The sequence below is a fragment of the Pyrus communis genome, chromosome 6 (assembly GCF_963583255.1).
Source record: "Pyrus communis chromosome 6, drPyrComm1.1, whole genome shotgun sequence".
Lineage (NCBI taxonomy): Eukaryota > Viridiplantae > Streptophyta > Magnoliopsida > Rosales > Rosaceae > Pyrus > Pyrus communis.
In genome coordinates, this window is record NC_084808.1 from 22926792 (window position 1) to 22945551 (window position 18760).

At 39.9% G+C, this 18760-nt stretch overlaps 2 protein-coding genes across 5 annotated transcripts; both read left to right on the top strand.

Annotated features, from left to right (window-relative positions):
* Positions 1-206: 206 nt before the first annotated feature.
* LOC137736553 (4-coumarate--CoA ligase-like 1) lies at positions 207-2585 on the top strand. Its single transcript, XM_068475808.1, has 6 exons — positions 207-700; positions 795-1376; positions 1469-1658; positions 1840-1985; positions 2081-2148; positions 2342-2585. Exons 1-6 carry the CDS (start codon positions 278-280, stop codon positions 2583-2585), a joined length of 1653 nt encoding a protein of 550 aa, XP_068331909.1. The 5' UTR covers positions 207-277.
* A 4304-nt stretch (positions 2586-6889) lies between these two features.
* Positions 6890-11874, top strand: LOC137737437 (squamosa promoter-binding-like protein 2). 4 transcript variants are annotated; one of them, XM_068476905.1, is made up of 6 exons: positions 6890-7072; positions 9103-9853; positions 9987-10126; positions 10508-10771; positions 10953-11341; positions 11528-11874. In XM_068476905.1, the coding sequence occupies exons 2-5, from the start codon at positions 9159-9161 to the stop codon at positions 11288-11290; spliced, it is 1437 nt and encodes a 478-aa protein (XP_068333006.1). In that variant the 5' UTR covers positions 6890-7072; positions 9103-9158; the 3' UTR covers positions 11291-11341; positions 11528-11874. The 4 variants fall into 4 exon arrangements, with proteins under 4 accessions (XP_068333006.1, XP_068333007.1, XP_068333004.1 ...); XM_068476906.1 differs by lacking the exon at positions 6890-7072 and adding an exon at positions 8484-8651; XM_068476903.1 differs by lacking the exon at positions 6890-7072 and adding an exon at positions 8684-8840.
* The last annotated feature ends 6886 nt before the right edge of the window (positions 11875-18760 follow it).

Below are 18760 nucleotides of genomic sequence, written 5' to 3' on the forward strand. Positions count from 1 at the left end.
TAATTTTTTTTTCCACATGCCAACAGCATTGCCCTTCAAGTTGAACGGCTTGCAAAGTTGCAAATAGCTTGTGACAGAAACATGATTTAACAAGTTCTTACCAACCAAAAGACCATGGAAAATCTCACCCTCACTTGTTTTCTAACAACATCTCCTTATTTAACTCACTAATCCCATCTTAATTTTCCTTTAAATTCACTAATCCAATGGTAAATCTCATACCTTCACTCGTTTCAACCTCCCCTTGGCTTCCATTAGCTCCCTTCACATATTCATCATGGGAACTTTTATGCAGAACTCAGCCCAAGAGGATGAACATATTTTCCGAAGCCGGTCCCCATCTGTCCGAGTACCTGATAACATCACATTGCCAGAATTTGTGCTCCAAAATGCAGAATTATACGCTGGAAATGTCGCGTTCGTGGAGGCTGTGACTGGAAAGAAAATTACGTACGGCGAGGTGGTTAGAGACACAAGGAGGTTTGCTAAAGCCTTAAGGTCTCTGGGCCTTAGAAAGGGGCAAGTGGTGGTGGTTGTTCTCCCAAATGTGGCAGAGTATGCCATTGTTGCCTTGGGAATAATGGCTGCTGGTGGTGTGTTTTCGGGTGCAAATCCGTCAGGGCACGCATCCGAAATTAAGAAGCAGGTTGACGTTGCCGATGCCAAGATAATTGTAACAAATGGTGCAACCTATGAAAAGGTAAAGCACACTAATTCTTTTATTTTGAATAATGCAGGCATTTAGGATCACATAAAAATCTAAGCCTTTTAAGTTGAGAATTTGAGATGATCAGGTAAAAGCTTTTGGGGTACCGGTAATTTTGCTTGGAGAAGAAGTTATTGAAGGTGCCATGAACTGGGAACACCTACTTGAAGCAGCAGACCGTGCGGGAAACAGAATTGATAAGGAGGAGCCGAAGCAGACTGATCTATGTGCCCTTCCCTTCTCATCAGGCACAACAGGATTGTCTAAGGGTGTAATGCTGACTCACCGAAACCTAGTTGCGAACCTCAGCTCCACGCTCTTTGGAGTAACGCCGGAAATGATTGGTAAAGTCACTGTGCTAGGCCTAATTCCATTCTTCCACATCTACGGGATCACTGGAATATGTTGTGCCACGCTCCGAAACAAGGGAAAAGTTGTGGTGATGGGAAGATACGAACTTCGAACATTTCTTAACGCATTGATCTCACATGAGGTCACCTATGCGCCCATTGTGCCGCCAATCATTTTGAACTTAGTTAAGAGTCCAATTGTTGATGAATTTGATCTCAGCAAGCTCAAACTCCAGGCAATTATGACTGCAGCAGCTCCTCTTGCACCCGAAGTCCTCAACGCTTTCGAAAACAAGTTCCCCGGCGTCCAAGTCCAAGAGGTGACACATTGTGACAAAACCCTACGTTTGTAGCTAAAAATTGTAATAAAATATTGTGTGTTTGTGCTGATTAATAATTTTTAAACTTGCAGGCATACGGATTGACTGAGCATAGCTGCATCACACTCACTCATGCAGGACCAGGTCTTGTAGCAAAGAAAAACTCAGTAGGGTTTATCCTACCGAATTTGCTAGTCAAATTCATTGACCCCGACACCGGTCGTTCCCTACCGAGAAACACACCCGGTGAACTTTGCGTGTTGAGTCAATGTGTAATGCAAGGTAAAGCATAGAGCTTTAGGATTGATTTGCATCAAACTGAAGATGGCTTTTTTTTTTTATCGGGAATAGCATCTGTATGGTTCCAAACTCGTTATTTCAGTTCAAAGACTATTCGCGATAAAAAAAAGCCAGCTGAATAATGTCAATAGATTTCATGTCACAACTGTAACTTGATTTTCAGGTTACTTTAACAACGAAGAGGACACTGCCCGGACTATCGACAAAGATGGATGGCTCCACACCGGAGATATTGGCTACATAGATGATGATGACAACGTCTTTATCGTTGACCGGATCAAGGAATTAATCAAGTACAAAGGTTTCCAAGTAAGACGGACGACTTATAATTAATAGATTAACTAGACTAATTAATCAACGTTGCAAAGCGTTTGCTTGACTAATTATGTGTGCGACATTTGAAGGTGGCTCCTGCTGAACTTGAGGCCATTCTTCTCAGTCATCCCTCGGTTGAAGATGTAGCAGTAGTCCCGTAAGTTTATTTCCATAAACCGAAACAAAAACTTCTGTTGTTCTTATTCATATTCATTGTTAGAAATTTCCTATGCATGACGCCCATCCTTTGTTAAATGATGGACTTTTGCAACCACAATGTGTCAATAACACATCGATATGCTTAGTTATTGACAATGCTGTCTGCTTATGTTATCGGCACTTTTTTGCAGGCTGCCGGACGAGGAGGCAGGGGAGATTCCGGCAGCAAGTGTTGTGATCGCAGCTGGTGCAAAAGAGAGCGAGGAAGAGATAATCAACTACGTGGCCTCAAACGTTGCACAATACAAGAAAGTGAGAGTGGTGCACTTTGTGGACACAATTCCAAAATCGCCCTCTGGGAAGATCATGAGGAGGCTTATCAAGGAGAGCATGATAGAAAAGATCAAGGCATCCAAGCTCCACTGCCTTAACTAATGTCATGGTTTAAACTACCATAACAGGGCCAAAGCCAATACACACGGACATTAACGGGCCTAATCTATCATGACCAACTAGGTTGATTGTTGTTGAGATGTGATTAGCAAACTAAGCTCTATTACGATTATATATATCTGGTTTAAAACGATTAATTAAAATGTCGTTTACCTTTTATCTATATTACAATACGTTAAATAATTCACAAGACGTACCACCATATTTTGTTTTGGTGGGTAGGATACTAGGAGGGTTTGGTTAGGTTTATCTGATTTTACAGCTTAACAAGAAGAATTTAAGAGACAAGGCCGTACTGTTGGTGAATGGACCAGACACGAGTGATGCGCGGGACCAGGCCATGGAACAAGTCGACTAGTCGAGGGCAAGGGCGAGGCCGGGGGCGGTGAGGTTCCACTTGGTCTGCACCTGCACACGTACCTTGATGCAGGATCACACATATGTCCATACCCAAAAAAAGTTCCCTTGAAAATCAACACATCTTGGCAACTCTCTTACCCAGAGTCATTTCTTTTAAATTTATAAATCTGATATATAAGTAGAAATAATTTAGTAAAAGCTTATAATTATAGAGAAGTGGTATTGACACTCTAAAAATCTCATTCAACACTCCTTACAAGTGTATTTTTCTTTTCAAATATAGAAAGTTTGGAGTAGAGAATGAGATTTTTGGACTGTCAATAACAATTCTCTAATTATATTGTAAATTGCATGCATTGTTTTAAACATCCTCGTCTAAGTGCTACATTGTTGGCTATCGTCCGACTTAATCTACAGGTGTTTGAAAATTGAGAAATGACGCTTAGCCTATCTAGACCCACTTCAGTCGCGACTCTCACTTATACAGAAAATTGATAGCTTTCATTTTGCATTTTATTTTTTCAATAAAATGTAAGAGACTTGTTGAGTACTCGAATAAACACTCATTACATGTTTGTTCCTCATGTTCTCAATATATTTTAATACTTTATAATTTATAGGTTATCTTATTTTGCAATTTATGTATCTCAATACAATTATGTATCTTTTTAAGTATAAATAGACACTTATTTATATATGATATATAATAAATTAACTTAAATCTGTCTAGGCCCCGCTTAGACACTTAAGTGCTAGGTCCCAACCCGCCATCCTACTAGCGCATAATGTCTAGCGTCTTTTAAAATCTTGATTGTATGATATTAAAATATTGTCATGTGGTATGATTAACTATGTGATTCAAGCGAGACTAGAATCGAAATTCGTATCAATCAGTGCAATATAGTCCAATCGTGTCAAAAAATAGTCAATCACTCACACATAGTAGATGGGGGAATATATTTCACTAATGATAAATTCTTGATAAGGTGGACGATGAATTTATACTTAGTGTACATTATTAATAGATAAAACAATCATTAAAACAGAAGTAAAAATTATGACATGTGGCGCTATATAGTGTATAATAGTTCGTCTATACATTTCTTCAGACTAGTCAACTTTGGAAAGTAAGCCCTTTTTTCTTTTGATAACGACAAATTTTCTATGGATTTGTTTTCGCCTATCGCTATTCATTAAATTCAACACAATATCAAAACAAAATATATCACTACGAGAAATAGTTTTCTCATGGAAAGTATCAAAGTGTTTTTGCTAAGAATGAAAGTGGCCATCGCACATCCCATATCTCCTTATGTTCCTTTTGTTTTAAAAAGAGATTCTCGTGGTTTCGTCACGAATGTCCATCTTTTTAGAAACAAAAAATATTTACAGAAATATTTAAACTTTCTTAATCACTATCATGTGATTCACCCATTTCTTCGGGTAACTTGAGATTTTGAAAACGATGAACACCACCAAGTGGTAGCAATGAACAGCAGTGAACGTGCCCACGCGTTCCCTTCTCAGCATGAGATCTTGAAATTCGATTTAATTAATTTATCGGATTAGTTAACTAATTGTTTCCATTTGCCAACCTCAATCCACACGAACTTATTGTTCATTACACACAAGTTGGTTTAGGCAAAATTAGTTAATTATATCCCATCATTACTTAAAGTTAAAACAAATATTTGGGCAAAAAAAAAAAAACGGACAGAGATTTCAGCTGGATCTCCCCCACCAAGTTCTAAGGATCCGGAAATTCTTAAGATTTGATGGGGTGAGATCTAACTAAGATCTCTGTCCAACAAAAATAAACCCAACTCTCATCACTCTCTTTTGTCCAACCAATAAATTATTCTTACTTTAATCACATCCCCTTTTGATTTTATGTATCTTAATTTAAATTATTAATTATGATTATCCCAAATCCTAACCTAGGTAGAGATTTTACAGTGTATTTGGAAAAAAAAAATTCCTCTATTTATATAATAATATGCGGCGTACTGTTTCGTGTTCTAGACTCATTAGAAAATCTCTCAACGTGAGGACCCTTAGAATTTTTTTTTTTAATTTTCGCAATCGTTTTGTAAATTAGTTCAAGTTGTTAATACAAGACACAATCCTTAGTTTATTTAATCTAACCAAAATTCCCAAATCAAGAGCACTCCACATGACATTGTTAACGTCTTTTGTGGTAGATTATTATATGACCACACTCCAACCTTGGAAACATGTATGGGAATTTGGGAATGGGATGGTAAGTTTTAGTTTCTTTACCATTTTATTAGTACCAATAATAGTTACTTAGTACTACGGTATAGTGATATTTTTCTTCCTTGGTAAGTGAGAGGTCTTAGGTTCGATTATCGTCAAAGGTAAATTTTGACTACATTATTGTGAGCTTATTGTAAGACTAGATCCGTCATCTCCTCCTTCGTATAGATAATATCATTTGTTAAAAAAAAAAATAGTACCAATAATAAAAGTTTGCATTGACCATAACAGACTAATAGTCAACTTCATGAAACACCAAATAATTGAGAAAAACTGCAGTAATTAATAATAAAAAGAAAAGATAGCCGATAGACAACTTTGAAAGTGAAGTTGTTTAAAAGGTTCCATTGTTAGATCCCACATAGTTAGGGGAGTGGATCCTCTATGCCTTATATATATATTCACATCTCTACCTAGTACGAGATTTTTTGGGAGCTCATTGGCTTCAGGTTCCATCGGAACTCCGAAGGTAAGTGAGTTCGAGCAAGAGCATTTCCAGGATGCGTGACCCACTGCGAAGTTCTTGTGTGAGTTCCCAGAAACAAAATTGTGAGGGTGTGGTAGGGGCCCAAAGCGGACAATATTGTGCTATGGTAGAGTTGAGCCCGGGATGTGGTGGGGGCTCGGGCCGAGATGTGACAATTTGGTATCAGAGCCAATTCCTGGGCGGAAGTGTGCCGACGAGGACGTCGGGCTCCTAAGGGGGGTGGATTGTTAGATCCCACATTGCCCATGAGAGTGGATCCTCTATGCCTTATATGTATATTCCCATCTCTACCTAGTACGGGGCTTTTTAGGAGCTCAATGGCTTCAGGTTCCATTGGAACTCCGAAGTTAATCGAGTTTGGGCGAGAGCATCCCAAGATGGGTGACCCATTGAGAAGTTCTCGTCTGAATTCCCAGAAACAAAACCATGAGGGCATGGTCGAGGTCCAAAGTGGACAATATCGTGCTACGGTGGAGTTGAGCCCAGAATGTGGTGGAGATCCGGAATGGAATGTGACATCCATGACACTCTAACATCAAAAGGAAATAAAAAGATAAAAGTACAAAAATACCCAAAATAATTAAAAGTAGTTTTTGACCCACTAATCGTTTTAACAATTGAAATCCATTGTACATTATGTGTAAATAAGCAACAAGTTTGATTCGTCTCGTTATTCTTTCAAACAGGCTTTGAAAACACCAAGCAACAATATTCACGGTAAAAAATACTATTTACGTTGGAGTTCATCTATCTGAGTTGCTCTTTTAATCATGCGTCAATACTTTTTACTAACCAAATGTTAATTTAACTACAACAAATCATAATGAACCACTAAATATTGAACTCACTGGGACACAAAATATACATCATTCTCATATTTGTGGGAATCAAATTTAAGAAGCCCACAAACCTAAATAAGATGATTAAAAACGTTAACTCTACATCTGAGGTTTGTTTTCGAACATTTCTTCTCCGATATATACAAGAAAAAGATAAAAAAGTCGGTGACCATTCGGTTGGACCGGTGAACCGGACGAACCGGACAGTCTTTCTCCAATTATTTTTCTTTTCTTTTTCGGACGCTTTTTCCCTGTTGGGTTTACTGAGTGAAAGTAAGAAGAAAAAGGGGATAAAAGACAAAGCTGCCAAAGACCCAAAAGCAAAGGAAAAGTTTGATGTCTCTCGCTCCTCTCTCTTTCTCTCTCCGCTCTCCTCTCGCTCACTGGTCAATTCTTACCACCAAAGATTGAAACTTTAGGAAAGGAAAGGGGGGATTACTGCCAGAAAATGCTTTTCTTTCTTTAATACCTCAAAAGCTCCTCTGCAACCTTCCCCAAATCACCATGTAAGTTTTACTATTTACAACCTCAGCTAGCAATCATTTTCCAATTTTCCACTTTTCTCCTTTTCCCTCTGTACTCGTAGCAGTTCATGGTATAAAAGTTGGGTTTTTTTTTTTAATTTTTATCTTTCTGCTATATGGAATCAATATGTATGCTGTATGTTATATTTTGGAAGTTTTGGGAAACGACGAGTCGCTGCGGCCGTGATTGTGCCGATATTAGATTGGTATCTGTTTTTGGGGAAACAAGAGAGCAATTATGGCGATCGAAGCTGCTGGAATTTCTAATTTTGGAAAATTAGTTTTAGATTTTTATTTATTTCTTTCTTTCTTCCTGTAATGTATTTAAATTAGTGGGAACTGAAATTTTATTTTATATTTTTACCATATATTGTACTGGAAAATTATTGAGCTTCGTTGGTATATGCATAAAAGGCTAAAAGCAATTTCTTTGGGGGTCTGGTTCCAGATTTTGTATAATTAAAATAAAAAAATTATTGGGTATTTAGTAAAGCAAAATTTAGGAAAAGCAAAAAGAAGTAATCTTTCTTTTTGGGATTAAAAACCCATTTGATTAAGATATTAAGTTGCTCAATTTGATGTGTGAATACGCTTGTTGACTGGTGACAATTTCTTGGTGACTAGAAAGGAAGAGGCTTTGAGATTTTACTTTTTATATTTTTTTATACAATTGATATTAGGGGAGGAGGATTCAAATTCCGAGACCTCGTATGCAATGGAGAATGCTCTTAGGCTGGTTTGGTATTGATTTTAAAACATTTTGAAAAAAAGCTGCTTGTGCTGTGCTGTGAGAATAAGCAGCTGGGAAATAAAGCAGCAAAGTGTTTGGTAAACTTTTTTGTAAAAGTGCTTTTGAAAAAAAACAGTATTATAGTGTTTGGTAAACTTTTATGTAAAACAGATGTGAAAAAAAGTCATTTTTTCATCCAAAACTGTGAAAAAAAGGTGAAGCTGAATGTTTACCGAATACAAAAATAGCTCCCAACTTTTTTTGATACCAACCTTTTTCAGAATCACCTCAATACTAAACCAAGCCTTAAGCAACTGAGCTACGAGACCATTACAAGAGGCTTTGAGGGGGTTTTATTTTTATTTTTATTTTTTGGAGGAATGTATGAATTGCAGAGCAATGGAGGTGAAGTGTAAATGTTGATTGATGCTTGATAGGGGGTAGTAGGTGGGGGTTATTGAATGGCCGACTTTATGAGATTTCGACTGTATTGAATATATGAATTATTGGAGCTAAAAGGTCTGGAAAGTACAGGGTATGTGTGTAAAGGTGACGGTAACAAGTTAAAAGAAGAAAAACAAAATTATTAGAAATAATTGGAGAGAGAGAGAGAGAGGTAATGTTCATGTATAAAGGTGGTAAATTTCATCTTGGGTCCGAGAGTAAAAATCCGGGTTAGCCTAAATTTCACCTCAAAATATTTGCAGGGGAATGGGGAGCAGTTGACAAACTTACTGGGGGTTCAGGTTTGGTTGTAAGTTTGTGAATTGTTGGGGACTGTTAAAACTACTTGACTGAGAAGAAATGACTCGGATGTGTGGAATACAGTAGGTAGGGTTTTGGATTTATGTAATCGGAGTCGTGTCTTTTCGGTCAAATGGAGTAGATGGGGACTATTGCATCTGTGTGTCTTAAAAATCTGACATCAATTTATTAGCTTTAGAGGAAGGACAGTGATTTAGAAATACTAGTTATAGCTGTGAAAACGATTTACAGGGGTTGGGACACGGTTTCTCTGCGGTGAGATGCTTCTTTTGCTTGTGTATTTAATTGTTTGGTCTGCATTGTTTGAGCTTTTTGTATTTGTGCAGATCTAAGCTCAAGCAATTCCACAATGTTCTTTGATCTGCAAAAAAGATTTACTGTGTTTGCTTTCTTGTTTGTGGACAGTGTTTACGATTAGTTAATTGACAATTTGACATAGCATCGTGTTGATCCTCCCATTTACTTTGCAACATATGTGCTTTCATATAATCTTGTGTGTGGTATTATATGTTTGCAGCATCTGGTGGCTGGTTGCTTTTGCGTTATCTGAAGTCACGATTTTGAAGTAGTTTTATGAATTCGGTGCTGATGATGGAGTGGAATGAAAAACCTCCTTCACCATGGGATTTGGAGAACCTTTTCATGTATGGTGCAAAAGTTACTGAAAATCCTAAGAAATTACAACCAGCAGACTGGGGCATTGAAAGGGAACGAGGATTGAACTCTGAATCTTTGTATTCGACTGGGGGTGATGGGGGTAGTGGTGTTTCCGGCTCTGATTTTGGAGATGGTTCATCAAAGTGTTCGAAATCAGCTTCTGTCAATTCTTCGGTCGGGGAAAGTAAGAAATCCAATTTCAACTTTGAGTCTTCTGAAGGTTTCCCAAAGGATTTCTTTGATAAAAAGGATTCAGCTGAAGCTGAGGCCCTTGGATCTTCTCCAACTCATGAGGTTTCGGCTGGCTCTGGCGAGCCCTTGCTCAGTCTAAAGCTTGGTAAGCGGATGTACTTCGAAGACGTTTGTGCAGGAAATAATCATGAGACCTCTTCTCTTTCTGTTATTTCCACATCAATACCGACAAGGACAAAGAGGTATAAGTCCCCTGCTCAGAGTGCGTTTGCATCACACTGCCAAGTTGAAGGATGCAATCTTGATCTTTCATCAGTCAAAGATTACCATCGCAAACATAGGATTTGTGCAAATCATTCCAAATCTCCGAAGGTTGTTGTAGATGGTGTGGAACGCCGGTTTTGCCAGCAGTGTAGCAGGTAAAGCTTGTTAGAGATGACTTGTTTTCTGAATTATGATGTTGTTTTGTTTCTTTTAAAGGTTTAATCAGAATGAGCTTGAGTTTTTTCTGAAGTCGATCTTCATATGAATAAATCCTTTGTACTCTTAAAGGTTCCACGGCCTTTCTGAATTTGATGAAAACAAGCGAAGCTGTCGCAGGCGACTTTCTGATCACAATGCAAGGCGCCGCAAGCCACAGACAGAAGTAGCGAGACACCCAGCGAGGCTGTCTTCATCACTGTTCATTACAGGTTTTGAACTCATGCTCAAATTCGTGCCACTTACCAACATACTTCAAATCGTGATATAGACCAAGGATGTTTGTTTAAATCTTAGTTTAAACGGTGCGATTCTGTTTCTGTTTTAGACTTGTCAGGGATGCAAACAAGCCAACCCGTGTTAATTCACTCATCTAATAGTTCATCTCATGCATTTTTTCGAGATTTACTTTTGAAGATCCTCTGCGTTCCAATGCAAAAGCCAGTAGTTATCTATCCCTGAGAAATAAGCCAACTGCAATATTGGTCCTCTGGCATGCTTTTAGATTAATGCTAATGTTAAGTACTTAATCATATTTGTACTGTCCTGTTACTTATCCATTAACGTTGAGCTGGCTTTTCGCTCCAATGCAGATGACAGGCAACAGATGAGCCTTGCTTTTGACCAAGGTCCATATGTTTACACAAAGCATGCTTCAAATTTAACATGGGATGGCTCGTGCAATCTCAAGTTCGCACAAACGAAAGATTATTTTCCAAATCCTGCAAAAGCAGGAGGCAATGCCAGGCAGCTAAATTTTGCCAACAATGAAACTCCAGGCTCGATAACCATGCTTTATCAGGATTCCAGTAGGCTGTCACCATCTGAGAACACTGCGGCTGAGGTTCTCAACCAAGGTCTGTTTTACTTCACACTACTGCCTTATGATTCATAATCAATCATTTTTTGTCTTCACTTTTTGAAATATTCTTGAACCTCAATGTTTTTGTTTGGATTTAAATAGTATCACATCTCGTAGTTCATCGATTTTCATATATGTTAAAAGGTGGTGTAAGTTTTATTTTGTTATGTTTGCAGGTGCTGAAGAATCTATGATTTCCTTCAACCTGGATGCAACACGGGATATTCATCGTGCTCTCTCTCTTCTGTCAACAAGTCCTTGGGTTTCAGGCGAGTCGAAACCTGTTCCATTTGATACCAACCAAAGCTATCATAACAACTTGCCTCAACAGGGGATGCATGCAATGACTCAAGGTGTGCCGGTCTCTTCAGAGTACTGGCAAAGTCAGCATCCATCCCTCGATACCCAAGCACATGTCTCCCACTCACACAGTAATGTCAGCAACCACTTTCAGGATCTTCATCAGTTCAAGGCGCCGTATGAGTTTGGCTATCACCCAAACCAATTCAGTTAACTCCACCTAAGATAACTATTTTTTCACCCGTGTAACTTGTCGTTTGTGAAGGTTAGTTCCTTCAATGGTGTTTGTTTGCATTGCCTATCTGATCTTACTGCTATATTTGATTTTTCTTTGCCTCTTGATTACTACACTAATGAAGTTTTATGTTGAAAAATTGTGAGTTCTGAGTTGTGTGTTTTGAGTACCTTTTGATAATCAGGCTACTTGTAACAATATGTCATTGTCTTCCAGAAACTCGGCCTTGCTTTGGTTTACTACAGACGAGAATCTGGGGATTGGGCATGGATGCAAATTCAAGGGCTGTGTGTGTTACTTTGGTGCTAGCTACTCTATCTTTGTTATTGCATCAATAATTTGACAATTTTTTGCAAATTTGGTTCGTTGTTGGGATATTGCTTTATATTTGTGGATTTTCTTATATACTGGTGGTTGTTGTGACTTGTACGTCAAATGGAAGGAACCCACGATGATAAACTTGCTTGACCGGGCCTTTTTTTTTCCGGTGGTCACGGAACTTAGCGATGGATCCCTTGCTGAGAAAGACATACTATATATTTCATGAGCAGCCATTACCGTTCTTTAGAGCAGTAGGAAACAATTCAAGTTAAGATGTATATACATCGAAAACACCGTCTATTGTTCTCTTTTAATAACAAATGAAAAAACAAAACTGATTTCCACCAGTCGAGTTCTCGGCGCCCAACCGCAATCACAATGTCCTCGCCATGCCTCATGGCTCCGTGCGCCAGGCTGCCGGTACCTTTCATAAGGCCAGGCCACCAACGTTTGCCTTCGAAACGCCCTTCAACTGGTTGTGGGAACTGGAAAACCTGAAAATGGGAACAATGGCGGGCCAAGGGTTGTACATGTTTACGTAAAATGTTATTTTGACCACACTCATAGCTTTAAATGAAAGTTCTTTTACCTCTACATATTGACTATAAATCAAGAAGAAACCCACCAAACCTGTAGGTGTAAAAGAACTTCGATTTAAAGCTATGACTATAAAATGGAACCACACTCATATTCGCCCTTAAATTCCATTCAAAATAAAACTAAAATAACTTGAGTAGGTGTTAGGACTGTGGACTATATTGTAACTAGGCTATTATCTTTATGGTATTATTGTCTTTTCAGTTAATGTTGGCATCATCCAATGGGGTAGAGAGTGGACATGTGTTCCAATCATGTACAATCCTTTCTCTAGGGTTGTATAAGAACCAACTTTCACCATTTGAAAAAGTATGAAATGAAAAATCAAATGTTTTAGTCTTTATCTTTTCCCCTTTTCTTCCTTCTATCTGTCTTCTTCCTCGAGTCCTTATCATTTGGTATTAGCATCCAGGTGTTGTCTTCTATGGGCAAGAGCAAAGCCTCCGTGGTTGTTGCCGACGTCACGAAGGCCAATCTCGAGCTGGAGTATCAGCAACACCAAATACTTGAACAGCTTAATGGGTTTCATGACTCGGTGTCAATGTTGGCCACTCGCCAAGAGACGTTCCAGTCCCACTTGACGGACATCTAGGCCTTGTTGTCCAATATCAGCCTTGTCCAGTCCCACTTGATGGAGGAGCTCTGGTTGTTCCGCTAACCGTCGCCACTTACCCAGGTCTCCCAGATCCCAATTGGTTCTCTCCAAATTCCGATTGGCTCGGCGCCCACCCCGCTGCCCCACCCCCTGCTGTTGTACCTCCACATACATAGGGTTCTCATTACTCCAAATCCCCATATATTCCTTACACCTTATCCCCCATGACCGAATACCCGCAAGCGTCACCTCAGTTTTTGATGTCCACTACTACCCTTTGACATCCTCCTCCTACATATTTTCCCAACCACTAGCAACACCCAATCTTTTCTGGTGCCTCGACCCCCTCCCATGGTCCCAAATTCATGAAAATCGAGCTCATCTGATTCTGCAGCGACAACCCGTACAACTGGTTAGCACTTGCAGAAGAGTATTTGGACTATCATGGTGTCGATCCCCTCAACCAGGTCACGATCGCGGGCCTCCATTTCACTGGTGATGCGGCTTTATGTTCGATTGGTATAAACAACAAGTTGGGTCGGGCTTATGGGCCACATTTACAAAATGTCTCTTACAACGGTTTAGGCCCGATGATCAATTAGACTTTAATATGTCATTCTCTCATGTGTCCCAAAAAGCCTTTCTTGAGGCTTATGTTAACGATTTCATTCGTTTGTCTTGCTGAGCCCAAGGTTGGACCGATGCCTAACTTTTAGGGGTTTTCCTTGGCGGGCTTAAGTTGGACTTACAAGATGATGTATTAGCCCAATCCCCGCACCATAGAGCTCACTCGTATTTATGACAACAAGCAGTAACAGCGTCGTAGCATATTTCGCCTCTACTCTCTTCGCCTCTCCAACGTTTCCTGCACCATCATCGACAGCGTCTGCTTCACCCACCAGACCATCTTCCTCCTTGCCGGCTTGGCCACCTCTGCGCCTATCTCCGGTGGAAATCCGTGAACGCTGTTAACGAGGCCAGTGTCTCTACTGCCCTGAGAAATACTTTCCAGGTCACACATGTGCCACACCCTACTTGTTACTTTTGGATGCGACGTCCGTCTTTGAGGCAGCCTCCAATACATTTTCCGAAGATACACAACCAATTCCAGATAAGCCTCTGGGGAAAATATTGAACCCATCACCCTCAACGCTTTGGCCTCTCCCAAACGCACGCGAGGCCGTGCTATGCACCTTGTGGATCACGTAGATACTCTACCTATTCAGGTTTTTGTTGACTCTTGTGCTGACCTTAATTTCCTCAACCCCTCACTTGCAACTCGCCTCGATCTCCGTATTAACAGCTCATGTATTGAACCAATAGTTGTCGCTAATGGCCGTCTCTGCTATACCAAAGGGATTGCATACAATGTCTCGGTCAATTTACAGGGTTACAAGTTTACTTCAGATGTGCGTCTCCTCTCCATCGTCGAGTGTGATCTCGTCCTCGAAGCTGAATGGTTAGAGACTTTGGGATACATCGGTTGGCACTTCAAAGACAAGGTTATGGAATTCCAAATTAATGGGACCAACTATCGTTTGGAGGTTCAACCCACCCCAATGACACTTACCTTTCTATTGGATAGCTACTCGGATCTGTTTGTTACTCCTACGAGCCTTCCACTCCGTCGTGAAATTGACCACCGAATCACCTTGTTGCCGAGTACTCTACCAGTGAATGTTCGTCCTTACCATTACTCACTCAAGTCCTTTTTCGTCCCCTGCCTTATTGGTTTACAAGGCCGACAAAACTTGGCGTTTTTGTGTGGACTACCGGGGTCTAAATCTGGTGACTATTAAGTTCCCCTTTCCCGTGCCCATCATTGCCGAGCTGGTCAATGAACTTCGTCACGCTAAGGTTTTCTTCAAACTCGATCTCCGGTTAGGATTCTATCATATCCGTATGCATGTACAAGACATCCCCAAAACAGTTTTCCGCACACATGATGGGCACTTCAATTTCTTGGTCATGCCTTTCGGCCTCTGCAATGCTCCTTCTACATTCTAAGCCCTAATGAATTCCATCTTCAAGCCATTTTTGCGAAAGTTTGTCTTGATCATTCGGAACTATATCTAAATCTCTGATTATGGCGACTAGGACTCTTTTAGGATCATGATTTCAAAATGCGAAGATCCTGGGATCAAAGCAGACGTTCTCGATTTCCATGGACGATTGCATCCTGAGGACTTTCTTGATTGGCTAAGTAGCGCGGAGAAGTTCTTTGAACGGATGAAAAAAAAATTTAGAAATTGGATGTGGAAAAACACAGAATTCACAATTTCAAATTATACAGAGAAAAAGACAAAAGAAAGCGCGAAAAAAAAAAAGGGTCTTTTTCGATGGCATTCTCATGTTTAGTCTAGATTTACCATCGCACCTGCAACATTTAACCTCTGTATTTGAGGTTCTGAGGGAACACGACCTGAAGCTCAAAGCCGCCAAGTGCTCTTTTGGCCAACTTACTGTAGCTTACCTCAGCCATATCATTTCGGCGGTCGGCATTGCCATCGATTCTCACAAGGTGCAATGCATCCTGGATTAGCCTCCTCCCCGTACACTAAAAGGCTTGCGTGGGTTCCTTGGGTTAACCAACTATTACTGGAAATTTGTGCATAATTTTGGCCTTATTGCTCGTCCTTTAATGGACCTTCTCAAGAAGGACAATTTTAAATGAACACCGATAACAAAACACGTCTTCACAACTCTCAACATGTTATGTCGTCTACCCCAATCCTCGCTCTTTCGGACTTCTCTAAGCCCTTCACCGTGGAATGCGATGTTTTCGACGCGGACATTAGGGCAGTGGTTTCGCAGGACCACCATTCTATCGTTTTTTTTGAGCAAGTCCTTGGTAGAGAAACATAAAACCTTGTTGGTCTACGATAAGGAGATGATGGCGATAGTCTTTGCGGTCCAAAAATGATGTCTCTACTAACTCGGGCACCCTTTGACAATACTCACAGGCCATCAAACATTGAAACACTTCTTCAATCAGCAAATCACAACACCAACTTAATAGAAATGGCTTCTTAAATTGTTGGGTTACAATTACACCTTGGAATACCTTTCGGGTTCTACAAATATGGCCGCTGATGCCTTGTCCTAACAGCATGAATGCTTGGCGTTGATGGGCATCTCCCAACCTATCTTTGACAGCATCTTCGAGATCCAAGCCGAGTATGCCCACAACCCCGAAGCTGTTGCTATTTTCCAGGCACTACAAAACCACCAGTCAGCTCTTGCACATTTTTCTCTTTAAGGTGATCTCTTATACTATAAATATGGTATTTTTGTGGCTGCTTCCTTACCTTGGCGATGCTGTATTTTGGAGGAATTCCATTATTCCCCAAGAGCAGGGCACTCGAGCTTTATTCGCACTTACAAGAGGATACTTCGTAATTTCCATTAGCTTGGTCTAAAGAAAGACGTTAAGTCCTTTGTTGCTAGTTGTGATACTTGACAGCATACAAACTTGGACTGATATTGCTATGGATTTTATCGAAGGTTTTCCCTCTACTTAGGGTCGTAAGCCATTTTTACGATCGTGGACCGGCTCTCTAAGTATGCCCATTTTATACCCATCAAACATCCTTATTTTGTTGCCAAGGTTGCTGATGTCTTCCTTCAAGAGGTATTTCGTCTCCATGGTATTCCAGCCACAATTGTCAGCGACCGCAATCCAATATTTATCAGTCATTTCTGGGAATCCTTCTTCAAGTTGCACGATTCACAGTTATGTCGCAGCTCTACCTATCACCTTTAGTTCGACAGCCAAACAAATGTGTTGAATCGAACCTTGGAACATTACCTTCACAGCTTTGTGGATGACAAACCAAAATCCAGGGTTGACTGGTTACCGTAGGCTGAATGGTGGTATAATACCACCTTCCATTTGGCCATCCAAATGACCCTATTCGAAGTTGTCTATGGTCACCCACCCTCGCGTGTCACGTCCTACTTACCGGGTTCATCTCCAGTTCACCTTGTGGATACCATCTTGCGTGACCGTGATGCTCTCATCCGCCACCTGTGCGAGAACCTGCAATTTGCCCAAGCTCGAATGTGTCTTTATGCCAATAAGAAACATTCTAAGCGAGAATTTCAGGTTGGTGATTGGGTCTTCCTCCGCGTACAACCATATCGCCAATCTTCAGTAAGTCACAACAACTGTCGTAAACTGGCATCTCAATTCTATGAACCCTACAATGTCCTGGCTCGTGTAGGCAAGGTTGCTTATACTTTGGATCTGCTTCCTTCCTCCCGCATCTACCCAACGTTCCATGTCTCCCTTCTCAAACCCAAGCTCGGCTCTCATGTGGTCTCTTCTACTGTGCTCCTGCCAATCTCTGATACCGGGTTTGTCATATAGACTCTTAAAAGCATCCTGCAACGTGGAATGATCAAACACGGAAACAAGGCGGTAACTTGCTGGCTTATCAAATGGTTGGGTCTACCAGAACATGACGCTACTTGGGAAGATGCCGATGTCATCTTGGACCGTTTCCTAGACTTTAACGCTTGAGGACAAGCTTCTTCTTAGGGGGGAGGATCGTTAGGACTCTGGACTATATTGTAACTAGGCTATTATCTTTATGGTATTATTGTCTTTTCAGTTGTTAATGTTGGCATCATCCAACTGGGTAGAGAGTGGAGATGTGTTCCAATCATGTACACTCCTTTCTCCACGGTTGTATAAGAACCAACTTTCATCATTTGGGAAAGTATAAAATGAAAAATCAAATGTTTTAGCCTTTATCTTTTCCCTTTTTCTTCCTTTTATCTGTCTTTTTTCTCGAGTCCCTATCAGTAGGACTGAAAAAAATACCCGACAAAACAAAACCTGACCCGATCCCTACCAAACCAACAAAAAAATATCAAACCCAGTAAATACCAAACCGTTTGATAACCAAAACTGAAACTTACCAAAAATTTTGTTATGGTATTCGGTTTTCCTGATTGGAAAAACTTTGTGATTTTTTTTTTTTTTTTTAAATGGAAAAATTAGGAATTTTAAATTGGATTTGGATATTCAATTTGGAAAATTTTAAATTGATTTAAGGCTTACGATTTGGGAATTTTAAAGTTGAATTAGAGTTCCCAGTTGACGATTTTAAAATCGAGTTGGGGTTTGATATAATTTTACTAATTTTAAATTTCTAATCCTCTGGGTTCTAATTATTTTTAAAAGGAGAACCGTTTCTGGAACAGTTTGAGGCGAACCTTACCCGGATTTCTTTAGTTCTCCTCCGTCAAACCATCATGTAATTCTGAGCAAATCTCCTTCGAATCCTCTTGCAGTTCCTCAGTTGAATCCCCCTACAATTTCGCCATGTAATCCTCCATCGAATCCATAAAACAAATGTCACTTCGGTTTACCAAACCAACCGAAAAACCAAATATATTTTGGGTTTTACCGATTTTCAGTCGACCAAAAATTTCGATTCAGTTTCAGTTTTATTTCTTATTCCCGAATAAAACGGTTCAATTACCGAACCGAAACCAGCCCTAAATGTAAGGCCCTTACTATGGCCCATTTTTTGAATATTTTGAAAATAAAACTAATGTTACATTAAGAATGTTGAACAACTAAGGGAAACAGGTGGTAATTTATTCATATGATCAATCATAAAGACGAAACAACTTTTTGACAACTTCAATTTCGCATTTATTAAAGTCAATACTTTTGCTACCACAAATCTCAAACTTCCAATCGGAGACCCAATTGCTGAGAAAACGACCTAATACACGAAGTGTTATAATACAATTGGTTCTAAAAAAAATTTCTTCAATTTTTCAACCAACTGCATTATTACAATAGGGCGTACCAGCTCACGTTCTGGGCACAATGAAAAATCTCTCCGTATGAATTAACAATTTCTTTGCTGCATACGAGTGTATTTGGTTACTATAGACAAAACAAACACAGGGAAAGGCGT

Bases quoted from the DNA above. Each gene is read 5' to 3' on its own strand.
- LOC137736553 (XM_068475808.1), top strand. From the start codon at position 278: ATGGGAACTTTTATGCAGAACTCAGCCCAAGAGGATGAACATATTTTC. The intron at 701-794 runs GTAAAGCACACT...TGAGATGATCAG, and splicing joins ATGGTGCAACCTATGAAAAG to GTAAAAGCTTTTGGGGTACC. The intron at 1,377-1,468 runs GTGACACATTGT...TTAAACTTGCAG, and splicing joins CCGGCGTCCAAGTCCAAGAG to GCATACGGATTGACTGAGCA.
- LOC137737437 (XM_068476905.1), top strand. From the start codon at position 9,159: ATGAATTCGGTGCTGATGATGGAGTGGAATGAAAAACCTCCTTCACCA. The intron at 9,854-9,986 runs GTAAAGCTTGTT...GTACTCTTAAAG, and splicing joins TTTTGCCAGCAGTGTAGCAG to GTTCCACGGCCTTTCTGAAT. The intron at 10,772-10,952 runs GTCTGTTTTACT...TTATGTTTGCAG, and splicing joins GGCTGAGGTTCTCAACCAAG to GTGCTGAAGAATCTATGATT.